Here is a 13,802-nt window from a genome sequence, read left to right as displayed (position 1 = left end):
TTGAGACAACACTGAGAAGCTGACATGGTTAGAGCTGTTAATGACAAAGAATGCAAGAGATGTTTGGCTTACCCTCACAAGGTATTCTGTAACACAAGGTTCAAATGGCGAATGACCTTTACAAAGCGGTTGTTACACCGCGATACATTTAGTTTGTGGTCATTACAACGCATGTCGTTACAACGGCTTGCACTGGATGGCGCTCTACACTAAGGAATAGTATGATTTACTATTCCAACAGCTTCCCTACTGTTACACACACTGGAGTTGGAATAGTAAATCATACTATTCCTAAGTTCAGCGCAAGTCGTTGTAACGACTTGCGCTGTAATAACCGTGATGTTACGTACCGCAATCTAAATGATCGCATTGTATCGTCACATATCCAGTTCAAATACATCCAATTCAATATACACTACATAGTGCTTGCCTTACTCTGCAAAGAGTCATACACACTGGCACCGACCCAGAGGCCATGCCACCACTATTGGCTTTAAGCGCATAGTGTGGGGCTGTCCATAAAGACAAGATCACTTGGGCAAGATCACTGGTACCCTATCTGCCAATACACATAAAAGCAGTTCCTTTCTCTTCGATGACAAACCTGCTTCAAAGTGTATTTTATTTTATGTATATTAACTTTAATTATGAGCCATTCCTTTTGTCAACACTTTGGGTACCCAGTTAGATAGTCGTTTATTTTCTATTAAAGCTGCTGTTATAAAGGGTTTAACCCCTTCCACGCGGGGGTAATTCCCCCGCGGCATGGGGGGCGGGCCGGCAGTGGTGGCGCTGTGCTCGTGACGAGCCCAGCTCGTCATGAGGCACAGTGGAGCTGTGCTCATGACGAGCTGAGCTCGTCACAACCCCGCCCACTGATTGATTATCCCGCACAGGCGGGGAATCAACCGCGCGTGGGCGGGCCCCGCTCGTCATGAGCACAGCTCCACTGTGCATCGTGACGAGCTGGGCTCGTCATGAGCACCGAAGCGGTTAAGTAACACTGTAGCTGTGTACAATGTGAGCACTTAGGTGATGATATATTATTGTCACCTATACAAATAATTACATGGATGACAAAACAAAAGGCTTTTCATTTTTTTTAAAAAAAAAGGTCCCAGTAACATGGTCACATTAGTGAATGTTTTTTCATGTAAAAATTTAAATGCAACCCTAATGCAACCACATTTAGGTTGCTGCATATTTTTCTACTTATTTTTGTGGAATATGCTTGCAATAAAACGTGTTTAAAACTGTAACCATCACACCAACATGCCAAAGTTAGACCTATTGGCTTTCAGAATGCTTGTTGGCGGGCATTGATGCCACACCTGGCCTCCATTTCAGTCATGGACCATCTCTCTGCTTAACAAAATATCGAGTGGCGCACTTACACATTAAACAGCCTTTAACATGGGATGTGATGATCAGGACACTCCAGGAAAAGGATATGAAAAAATTCTGGAAATTGGCATGGCTGTCCCTCCAGCAAGATGCATGGTGCCAGAAGCAGATTGGGTACCCTTCTTTAACCAATATTTATAAGCCAAGTGGGTCAGTGGTAAAGAAAAACTGGCCTTGGAGTCATTCTCTATTCAATCAATAGATAAGTTGATAACTTCCTTAACATTAACAAAGGCAGCAGGTCCAGATAACCTGCCAGCAAATATAATTAAGTCAAATCACATGCGGTGGGCTGGATTCTTCTCCACAGTTTTTATCCACATAACTAAGACCAGGATAATGCCTCCGAGTTGGAAGGTGCAATAATTAAACCCATACACAAAAAAGGTGTGAATTAAGGCCCAGGAAAATACCGGTTAATAAGCCTGCTGGATGTAGGTGCAAAGTTGTATTTCAAAGTAATACTGAGGGCTTTAAAGAACTGGATAGAAGGAAATTGTATTATCCCATTGGAGCAGGGAGGCTTTAAAGCTGGGCACTCCACAATAGATCACTGCTTCAGTTTATGGGCTTTGGGGAAGAAGGCAAAAGAAACAACAAGGACTCTATTTTGTTGATTTTACCTCAGCGTTCGATTGGGTCGATCGTAGATTACTTTGGGCAAAATTAATACGACTGGGTATTCCTTTTCCATTAACAGAAATTCTGCAGGAATTGCATACTGGGAACTGGGCCCAAGTAGAACTTGACTTAGATGGGGACCTCTGAGAAAATACCCTTGGGAAATGGTTTAAGGCAGGGCTGTGTCCTGGCTCCCACTTTTTTCTCCCTATTTTTAGCTGATCTACCGGGGGAGTTGGCAGTGACACATTTGTTCTCCCCGAAAATGGGAGAATGTGTTGTGCCTTCTCTACGCAGATGATTTGGCAATTTTGGATGTGACGCAAGTAAGCCTGGAGAGGAAGCTAAAAAAGTTCAATCACTATTCCGTGGCTAACAAACTGAAGATAAACAATGGAAAACCAAAGATAATTACGTTTGGGAAAACATGTAAACCGTATAAATGGCAGCTAGGCAATAGTAGAATAAAGGTTGTACCCTCCTATAAGTATCTGGGCATGACATGTACCAGTCAGCTGTTGGACCTTGCATAAAGAATCAGTGGAGGCAAGGGCATTAGCTACGACAGGGGGAATTGTCCGCTTCAAAAAGACTTATGGCGGCCCCTCATGGTCTCCCCTCTTAACCGCTTATAGAGCAATGGTCCCCACGCAATGCCTCTATGGGGCAGAGCTGTTAGCCATCAGTACGGAGGGAAATTGGGATAGGTGCGAAAACAAATGTCTAAAACAATTGTTGGGCCTTCCCAAAGGTGCAATGTCTCAGGCAATAAGATTAGAAGCCAATTTGCATTTATATGATATAATTATATAAAACATGTTATTGTTTTTAAAGATTGTATGTTTTAAAGACTGTGTCTAAACATTAATAACGAATTAACTCAGAACTTAACTTTAACGTGGGGAGCAGTTCAGGATGTTGAGCAACCACAATACAGTGAGCATCCGCTGACACAGAGCCGCCCGCTGACATTTTGAGCAGCCCAATAACGTGTTGTTAGACAGCCCTCAATACAACGAGCAGTCAACCAACACGTTAAACAGTCAATTACCAAATTAAGCAACCAAGTACCACATGAGTAACTTGAAATTATGTGCAGAACCGTAGTCCTCTGAGATGCACCATAACATGTTGTCCAGCACCCTCATGACACAGCAAAAAAACAAATTAAGCAGTACTGATATTAATTGCTGAACACGGAAAACCAAAATTGCAGTGACTGATCTTGATTTAGTTTCAGACGCTGGTAGTTACTGAGGCCGCATTCAATCCCATAATGCTTTAGCCGTTAGACCATTCCAGGCATAGATGAGCAATATATGAATCAGTCTTGCTAAGGTTCCTATGAGAACAGTTCATCCTGAACGGCTAGGCTACGTACCCTAAACAAGGGAACCCAAGTAACCCCAATATTCATATCAGCACCCTTGTGTTGCTGACAGTACACTAATAATAACAGGATGCCAGTGGCCCTGCTAATGCTAGTAACAGGTTGAAATAGTTGGTCATTGTATGCTAAACACAGCAACAACATTGATTTTCGTTTTTTTTACCTGTTCTACTCACACACATATATCAATGACAGGCTTTGCTGTTTGTTGAGTCAACAGTTAACATGACAGGATAAGAAATAGACAGATGTAAGCACGTGTAGCAGACCAACATGGCAATATCAAAACATTTTATTAAAACAATCAATTACAAATGTTGATTGACAAAAAACAAAGCACTGAACTCAGGCTCCCATGAGCCCTGCTGTAGGTAACATACTCTGCACTTCTGCACCTTGTCAGCACATGGCAACTGTTGGGTCAGGTTTGTGAACCTTTAGATACAAAAGCCATATACAGTACCAGGAAGTTCTTAGCTATACCTGTCCTCATGCTACTAATTTCTTGAATCGATCCAGTGTTTGCCAAGCAAGGTTTTCGTGGCCAATGTAGATTACTACTTTAACCTTAATAGTAGCTCAGAAGAACTTTTTGCAGGTACGGGGTGCGTACTTACAAAGTGTCACCTCACTTAAAGGTGACCTCTATGGCACTTGTGGTGTGGAACAGAATCCTTGCCAACATTTAATATTAAAACTGGGCACAGAAATTACTTTACAATAATACCCACAGGATCTCCACCAAATCTTTAAGATCCCGTTTAAGCAAAGATATTTAATTGAACACAGCGACCAACAGCCAGGCTGTACATTAGGGGAGCTAAGCGGCGCAATCTGATGCAGTACTAGAGCCTTTAATTGAGCATGCATTATTTCGGTACGAGGTTCCATTTGTCCTGTGCTCATATAAGAGTTAAAGATATTCAGAAGGCCCACCCTCTTCCTGGGCTGTAAGGTACAAGGAGACATCACTGCGAACTTATTACATTTTTTGTATGCTGAAACCGAAATTTGGATGTGTAAAGAGCACTATCAAATAAAACAAAAGATACCTACATGGTTCTTTGCAACTACTTAATACAGCGTCCAATTTTTAGATTTTCGGGACATTTGATGTGACATTTTCTTAAGACCACAATTTCATACAAAAGATCAATACTACAACTGCTGAAAACAAAACAATGATAAACTGTCACCGTTATAGGCTGAACAGTTATTGTGAAACATTTTACAACAGAAACCGAACCCCAGTGTAAGAACCAACTGTTCCAACATTACATAATGATCATTTGACACGGCAACACAACGCAGTTGCCAACCAAAGTGCTTTCAATCTCACATTAAAATGAATTTCATGCCAAATACTCTGCAGATAGAAGAAAACTTTGCAACTTAACCTACTGCATCATACTCGCCCAGTGCCAGAGAAACTGTGAGCAGAACACAGTCCAAGTGGGAGAACAGTGCATCATGCCAACTGTGTGCACATTATCAAAAGATTATTTTTATTCAGCGTAGACAGAAAGTGGCTTCTATTACGTTGTTATGAGGCCACATTATTTGTATATTGATTGGCTGAAGCATCCTTGAAAATCTGTATCTTCAATAAGCACAGATTATCTCAAGGACTATGCCAGGCTTATTTCTAGGTCCCATGTAGCCTGTCACCAGATACGTTTTTGTCATAGTCATTTGTTTTAACAGGAACCCTTCTGTTTACCATCTGCAGCCAGAATCCAGACTGAAAGAAAACTATCAGCAGCAATCTGCATTCTTCTAGATGTACTCCAAAAATAATGTAACAGTTTGAAGTAACAAAAGTCAATGCGCTACAGGATATGAAATATAAGACATTTAAAAATGGGCATAAAGAATATAGAAAAAGATCTTCCTTAATTGTAACATTTCGGCTCAAACAGTCCTTAGCTATAAACTCGGTCAAAATAGAGGAAACACTCGGAATTCCTCTAAACAACTTCATTTATATTTCTTCCTATAACCACGTACAAGGTCCCAGATAACACCATCACAGGCATAAGCAAACTACAGCACAAATGTAGAAAATACTCAAATACCCCACTTGTGTGTGTTTTAAACCACACAAGTGGTTTAAAACACAGAACCAGAACCAAAGCCCTTCTTGTAAATCTGTTAGAGAGTCAAGCTATAAAGAACATACCACGGGACTTTTTCTTATATTTTTTCCCGCAAGTCTTCAGTCTTTTGTTGGCAGAAAGGTATCTGTTCCTGATTTTTGCCATATACCTGTAGGTCTGCTAAACATATCTCTATAAAGGACAACAGATCCAAAAAAATCAACTTTTAAACTATGATGAAAACGACATTTAAATGGGCTTAAAACACAATCCAGGCACGTTACAATAGCTTTGAAAGGTGTAAAACATAATCTGGGAAATGCTGCTGGCATTTTACATCTCCATGGAGGTGGTCTTCTGCTGTGCACTGAAGGAAAACAGTGTAAAAACCAGGATGAGATGGGAAAGCAACCCCCATCCAAAAGGAAGGCTTTTTAGTACCATTTTTCATTCTGGATAATTGCTTCTGCCTCCTCCCAGCACATATATTTGTCCTTTGGGTGCCTTAAGCTGTGAGAACTGGCACTGCAAAAGCATTCTGTGTTTTCACAAGCTTCAACATGATGCAGGAGGCAGTCTCGACCCATCCATAATGCTGAGGTACCCGGAAGGTAAAATGCAAAAACAGGGTTGTTCCACACCCAAGCGTCGTGGGTTTGAGGGGAGGGTTTCTTTTCCAGTACACAGTCGGAACGGGAGATCTGCCAGGTGAACTGATCAGTCATAGACTCTGGCGCCCACATGAGGTTGCCATCCCGAGAGAAAGGCCCCTCCGGATCCACTGTGGGCAGGTGGTCGAAGTCCTTGCAGCCTGGGCTATGGATGAGGATCCAGTGCACGATCTCGAGGCTGTAGGCCTCGGTGCCCAGCACCCTCAGCACCGGCTTCTCGCCCTCACAGTGCTGCTCCCTGTACATTTCCAGGAGCATCTTTATTCGGAAGGAGAGCTGGAAGTTCCCATAGCGGGAGTCCTCCCTCATCGCCGGGGAGTTGGCTAACATATCCTTCACTTCCTCGCCGTCCTCTGGACAGAGATGCTCCCACGTTAGATCAAACCATTCTGTGGCAATACTTGCGAAATCCCACGCACGTTTCTTCTTGGCACTCTCGACGTCCTCTTGCGCGAGGTGCACCCCCCAGCAGGAGACACGCAGGTTCCTGCGCTCCCCCTTAAGCAGGAACACCCGCTCGCAGCCCCGGATGCTCTCCTCGGCCAGGATGCTCATGAAGCTGTCGCACACGGTGACATGCCGCAGGTGGGTCACCGGGAAGCGCTTGGGCTCTAGGCTCTCGTAGACGTCCAGCACATCCGGATTGCGCGACCTAGTATTGTGCATGGTGTGGAGCATGGCTGGGGTCTTCCCCTCTCTGGCCGAATATTTTTCCAAAGCTTCTGTTACTTCATCAATTCGTAGGAATTTCCCTTCATAGAAAAAAGATTCACTGAACCACTGCGGGTAGAGAGCATCTATCTGCTCTATGCGAATCATTGTGGTTGTCGCCTGCCCTCTCTTCCCTGCGGGAACTAGCTTCAGTGGGCCAGGCCCAGGCTTCTTTGCCTCGCTGCTTTCCTTTCTCTCTCTGCCTGGCTATCACTCTCTCAGTTTCCACTCCTCGTCTGCTCTTTTCTATTCTTTCATCCCCTCCTCGTCTTCTTCTCCCCTCACCACCTCGTCTTCTTCTCTCTCCTGCTTGCCTTCTTTCCTCTCCTACTCGTCTTCCCTCTCCTCCTGGTCTTCTCTCTCCTCTCCTACACTTCTTCCCTCTCCTCCTTGTCTTCTCTCTCCTCTCCTACTCTTCTTCACTCTCCTCCTTGTCTTCTTTTTCCTCTCCTACTCTTCTTCCCTCTCTTCTTCGTCTTCTTCCGCCCTCTCTTCCCCTCGTCTTCTCTTCTTCCCTCTCCTCCTCGCCTCTTCTCACTCCAGCCACTCTCGGTCTCTAGTCTCCACCCGGGCCTTTCTTGCGCCGATCACCGACACTTCCGCTCTCGTGCCTTCACGAGTCGAAGAGTGGCGTCAAGCGGCCAGAGGCTGCTGAAAGTGACGTTTGGCGGCCGCAGGGGCGGGACTGCGCAATGTCGCGCCCGCACAGCCAGGAAGCGCAAGGCTACACATTTGGCCAAGGAGGAGGTGCGCGTAACGTGCCTGCTCCGGGGCGGGACTACTACGTGATGCCGCGGATGAGCCACTAAGGAGCGAAAGGAAACGAGCAGACGAGGGACGTAGTGGACGACTTGTGCGTGCATTACGCACGCGCGTTCTATAACATACATACGCTTCCCCCCCCCCTGTTATTCTGGCGCCAACAGCAAAGTAAGGGCTACCCTTGATAGCGAGCAAAATTATCCCTGGTCCTGACCATGCGTGGCTTGGGAGACTAGGCCCGGATCTTTTCCTTAGAATTCTGGGACTTAGTCCCGGTTTTATACTTGGCTAACTAAGACTACAAGTTGTAGAATTGTTAATTAATAAACAGGACTGGCCTTACTTTTAACGTATGGAGCTGGTAAACCTGCAGTATATGAGCAAGTTTATCATTAAGTAGGGTGACCAGATCTTGAGAACCAAAAACCGGGACATTTTGCAAAAATAGAAGATGGACTACAATTTTACATCAAGCATGCTTCACAGAATAACAACTCTTATCAACATAGGAACACAGAAGAAGCACAAAGAAAATACATACAATTTAATTTCTAAAACCAGCATCATACCTGTTAATTAAATTGCTTCCTTTTAACAGCTGCTAACTAGCACAACTTTAGAACACCCAGTAAGTGCTTCTCACTGGTTTCAGTAGCCCCCCTCTAAAAACCGGAGCATGAGCCAAAATTGGCAAAATCTGCCAGGACAGCTGGTGAAAACCCGGGACTGTCCGGGCAAATCCAGGACGCCTGGTCACCCTATCATTAAGGCCGTGTTGTGGCTTCATACAGTGGACTGATGCTGAGGCTTGTCCCTTTAGCTTGTTTGACAGTACGTATTTTTTCTCACATGTTTTTTTAAATCAAATATAGAGTTCCAGAATGCAAAGAAAAACACCAGACTGGATGTGTTCATGCCTCAGGGTTTGACTCTGGGTCTCAGGGATATTCCTGGCACCTTGGAAAAAAGCAGTTGCTCTCGACATACATGCAAATAGACTCGATTCTGGCAGGAGTCTCCCAATTTGTGAAGCTAAAAGTGACTTTATTTTAACTGTCTCCTGCCTGAATTTGCCTCTGCCTCAATAGAGTCAGTAGGAAAAATAAATTCTGCTGATTTTTTCCCCAAATCTCCCACTTTCCTCCTGTCCTAAAATGTTGGCATGTATGTCTCAAGATCACCCATGTGTCTACACATTGTATTGTATTGTATTGTAATTGCATTTATATAGCACTAACTACACCTGACGAGGCGTCACTCTACTCCGGAACCCTTAAGGATTAGTGTTGAATTAGTATAGTGAAATATGAAAGTGATTTAAGTGGTGGATAGGTTAGTCAATTATTTGGATTCAGAATGATAGCGGAAGGATAGAAGAGGGAAAAAAGATTTGTATTTATATAGCGCTTCTTACCCCTGATGGGGTGTTGAAGCACCGCTTTTTTTTGTTTTTGTTTGTCGAGTAGCACGCTACTCCGGAAACCCATAAAGGTTTAGTGGTGAATCTCTATGTTTGTCCAGCCTATCACTTAGCTAGGAGTACATGGCTTAAACCGTTGAGTAGAACTCTTGGTACAACTTCCGCTATGACCGCTAAAAGGCTTTTGAAAATTGGTGACAATGAAACTATTATCGTGGGGGTAGCGAAATTCTTAAGCTGGTCTTGGGCTATTCGCGAAAGGAATGGTGGACTGCAGTAACCTTCCAATTTTATCTTTTTAGATGGAATTTTATGGATATTTTAAAACTTTCAAATGAACTGTAGTTGTGTACTAACTATATATCCTGTGATATCCAATTTATGGTTGTGGTATTTTACAATGTTTTATTTGTATATACATGTCTTTTAAGATGAATAATCCTAATAAAGACTTTTTTGACTGGTGGATATTAGTCAGTTATTCAGAGTGAGTGACCCCTGTGCCCCATACAGCCGGTCGCTCCTCGCCCTCTCTGCCCTGCTAGTGCTGCCTGCCTGCCGCTTCCTGCTGCCTGCTTCCCGCATTTTTTCGCCGCCGCCGCCGCCCAGTGACTTCTTTTCCCGCCGCTGACCCTGCTGACCCGCCTCCCCTTCCGGCCCATTGGACACCCCGCTCCCGCCTCCCAGCTGCTCCTCCCCCCCGGCTCCTTACTTAAGGGGACCGCGGTGGGCTGGTCAGTGTGACCCCTGTGCCCCACACAGCCGGTCGCTCCTCGCCCTCTCTGCCCTGCTAGTGCTGCCTGCCTGCCGCTTCCTGCTGCCTGCTTCCCGCATTTTTTCGCCGCCGCCGCCGCCCAGTGACTTCTTTTCCCGCCGCTGACCCTGCTGACCCGCCTCCCCTTCCGGCCCATTGGACACCCCGCTCCCGCCTCCCAGCTGCTCCTCCCCCCCGGCTCCTTACTTACGGGGGACCGCGGTGGGCTGGTCAGTGTGACCCCTGTGCCCCACACAGCCGGTCGCTCCTCGCCCTCTCTGCCCTGCTAGTGCTGCCTGCCTGCCGCTTCCTGCAGCCTGCTTCCCGCATTTTTTCGCCGCCGCTGCCGCCCAGTGACTTCTTTTCCCGCCGCTGACCCTGCTGACCCGCCTCCCCTTCCGGCCCATTGGACACCCCGCTCCCGCCTCCCAGCTGCTCCTCCCCCCCGGCTCCTTACTTAAGGGGACCGCGGTGGGCTGGTCAGTGTGACCCCTGTGCCCCACACAGCCGGTCGCTCCTCGCCCTCTCTGCCCTGCTAGTGCTGCCTGCCTGCCGCTTCCTGCTGCCTGCTTCCCGCATTTTTTCGCCGCCGCTGCCGCCCAGTGACTTCTTTTCCCGCCGCTGACCCTGCTGACCCGCCTCCCCTTCCGGCCCATTGGACACCCCGCTCCCGCCTCCCAGCTGCTCCTCCCCCCCGGCTCCTTACTTAAGGGGACCGCGGTGGGCTGGTCAGTGTGACCCCTGTGCCCCACACAGCCGGTCGCTCCTCGCCCTCTCTGCCCTGCTAGTGCTGCCTGCCTGCCGCTTCCTGCTGCCTGCTTCCCGCATTTTTTCGCCGCCGCCGCCGCCCAGTGACTTCTTTTCCCGCCGCTGACCCGCCTCCCCTTCCGGCCCATTGGACACCCCGCTCCCGCCTCCCAGCTGCTCCTCCCCCCCGGCTCCTTACTTAAGGGGACCGCGGTGGGCTGGTCAGTGTGACCCCTGTGCCCCACACAGCCGGTCGCTCCTCGCCCTCTCTGCCCTGCTAGTGCTGCCTGCCTGCCGCTTCCTGCTGCCTGCTGCCTGCTTCCCGCATTTTTTCGCCGCCGCTGCCGCCCAGTGACTTCTTTTCCCGCCGCTGACCCTGCTGACCCGCCTCCCCTTCCGGCCCATTGGACACCCCGCTCCCGCCTCCCTGCTGCTCCTCCCCCCCGGCTCCTTACTTAAGGGGACCACGGTGGGCTGGTCAGTGTGACCCCTGTGCCCCACACAGCCGGTCGCTCCTCGCCCTCTCTGCCCTGCTAGTGCTGCCTGCCTGCCGCTTCCTGCTGCCTGCTTCCCACATTTTTTCGCCGCCGCCGCCCAGTGACTTCTTTTCCCGCCGCTGACCCTGCTGACCCGCCTCCCCTTCCGGCCCATTGGACACCCCGCTCCCGCCTCCCAGCTGCTCCCCCCCCCGGCTCCTTACTTATGACGCCCCCTGAGCGACCGCGCAGCGGACGCGTGCAGCGGGAGCGCCGACTGAGCGCCGAAGGTGCGCCAAAGGTAAGCCCATCTGCGCCCGTCCGCGCCTGGACCGCGCCCAGTGCCAGGCCCCCGCAGTCACCCGCCGGACCTACGACGCCACCGAACTCAACGCACTCAACGCCGGCCGAATCCCGAGCTGCTACCAAGCCACCTCGAGACGCACCCACGGACCCTTCTGCTGCAACGCCTGCAAATTCACCTGCATCCAGACCTGCACTACACCAGCACCAACCAAGACCAAGACGAGCAACAGCAACAGCCACCTGAAGTGCATCCTGCTCAACACACGCTCCGTCCACCGACACGCCATCGAACTCTGGAACCTGCTCGACACCGCAGCCCCAGACGTCGCCTTCCTCACGGAAACCTGGATGAACGCCTCCTCAGCGCCCGACATCGCCATCCCAGACGGCTACAAGATCATCCGAAGGGACCGCGTCAACCAGATAGGAGGAGGCATCGCCATCATCCACAGGAACACCATCCGTATCACGACCAACACCGACGACACCCTCACACCCACCGAGCACCTGCACTTCCAGATCCACATCAACCCCAAGACCACCCTCAGAGGCACCCTCATCTGCAGACCCCCAGGACCACGCACACAATTCAGCAAAGACATCGCCGAGCTCATCAGCCCGCACGCCCTCGCCTCCGCTGACTACCTCCTCCTCGGGGACCTCAACTTCCACCTGGAGAACAACAACGACCGCAACACCACCACCCTGCTGGACAACCTCGCAAACCTCGGACTCAAGCAACTGGTGACCACCCCCACCCACTACGCGGGACACACACTCGACGCCATCTTCTCATCCAGCAAGGACATCTCCTTCAGCCACGCCACCGGACTCCACTGGACGGACCACAGCTGCGTCCACTTCAGCTTCAGAAGGACCACGATCCACCACCACCACCAGCAACAGGTTGCACGCCGAAGCTGGAACAAGATCACAGGCGACCAGCTCGCAACCTCCCTGAGCAAGAACCCACCCACCAGCGCAACGAACCCCAGCCAAGCGGCCACCAACCTCACAAAGTGGATCAGCGACTGCGCAGACGACCTCGCCCCTCTGAGGACCCCGCCTAGCAGACCCGGCAGCAAGAAAGCCCCATGGTTCACCGACGAACTCAAGAGCTCCAAGAAGAACTGCCGAGCCCTCGAGAGAGACTGGCGCAGAGACCCAACACCTGACAACATGACGGCCCTGAAGCTCGCCACCCGAAAACACCACCAACTGATCCACGCCACCAAGAAGACAGCATTCAAGGAACGACTGGACAACAACGCACACAACAGCAAGGAACTCTTCAACATCGTTAAAGAGCTCTCCAACCCCAACGCCGGAAACAACGACATCACCCCTTCGCAAGACCTCTGCAACTCCCTCGCCTCCTACTTCCACAACAAGATCGCGGACATACACAACAGCTTCAGCACTCTACCGTCGCACGCCACGTCCGAACCACCGCCCCCCACCACCACCCTCCGCGCCTGGACCCCGATCAGCTCCGAAGACACTGTCCGCACGATGAACTCCATCCACTCCGGGTCTCCGACCGACCCCTGCCCCCACCATGTCTTCAACAAGGCCGACGCTGTCATCGCACCCCACCTGCGAGACATCATCAACACCTCCTTCGACACCGCTACCTTCCCGGAGAGCTGGAAGCACGCCGAACTCAGCGCTCTACTAAAGAAGCCATCAGCCGACCCCACCGACCTCAAGAACTACCGCCCCATCTCGCTGCTCCCGTTTCCAGCAAAAGTCATCGAGAAGACCGTCAACAAGCAGCTGTCCGCCTTCCTCGAGATGAATGGATCCCTCGACCTCTCGCAGTCTGGCTTCCGAGCCAACCACAGCACCGAGACCGCCCTGATCGCAGCCACCGATGACATCCGAACCCTGCTCGACAACGGAGAAACAGCGGCCCTCATCCTCCTAGACCTCTCCGCAGCCTTCGACACGGTCTGCCACCGTACCCTAGTGCAGCGCCTCAACAACGTCGGAATCCAGGAGAAGGCACTGGAGTGGATCATCTCCTTCCTCACCGGAAGGACACAGAGAGTCCGCCTCCCACCGTTCAGATCAGAAGCCACCGAAGTCATCTGCGGCGTTCCTCAAGGCTCCTCGCTTAGCCCAACCCTCTTCAACGTCTACATGAGCCCCCTCGCAGCCATCGCACGCCAGCACAACCTCAACATCATCTCCTACGCCGACGACACCCAGCTGATCCTCTCCCTCACCAACGACCCCGACACCGCCAGAGCCAACCTATACGAAGGGATGAAAGAGGTAGCCGAATGGATGAAGAACAGCCGCCTGAAACTGAACTCGGACAAGACGGAAGTCCTCATCCTGGGTTCCTCACCCTCCGCCTGGGACGACTCCTGGTGGCCCCCCGCCCTAGGCAACGCACCCAAACCAACAGACCATGCTCGCAACCTGGGCTTCATCCTGGA

General features: G+C 49.9%; 1 protein-coding gene across 1 annotated transcript; it reads right to left on the bottom strand.

Moving 5' to 3' along the window:
• Positions 1-3,691: 3,691 nt before the first annotated feature.
• LOC146806349 (uncharacterized) lies at positions 3,692-7,586 on the bottom strand. The gene has a single exon (XM_085620631.1). The coding sequence runs from the start codon at positions 6,999-7,001 to the stop codon at positions 5,946-5,948; it is 1,056 nt and encodes a 351-aa protein (XP_085476757.1). The 5' UTR covers positions 7,002-7,586; the 3' UTR covers positions 3,692-5,945.
• Positions 7,587-13,802: the final 6,216 nt, after the last annotated feature.

Source organism: Triturus cristatus, chromosome 8, assembly GCF_964204655.1.
Source record: "Triturus cristatus chromosome 8, aTriCri1.1, whole genome shotgun sequence".
In the NCBI taxonomy this organism is placed as follows: Eukaryota; Metazoa; Chordata; class Amphibia; order Caudata; family Salamandridae; genus Triturus; species Triturus cristatus.
Note: the sequence above shows the minus strand (reverse complement) of the source record. Positions and strands in the feature narration are given on the sequence as shown.

Excerpts from the sequence above, each read along its gene's own strand:
- LOC146806349 (XM_085620631.1), bottom strand. The coding sequence starts at position 7,001 with ATGATTCGCATAGAGCAGATAGATGCTCTCTACCCGCAGTGGTTCAGT.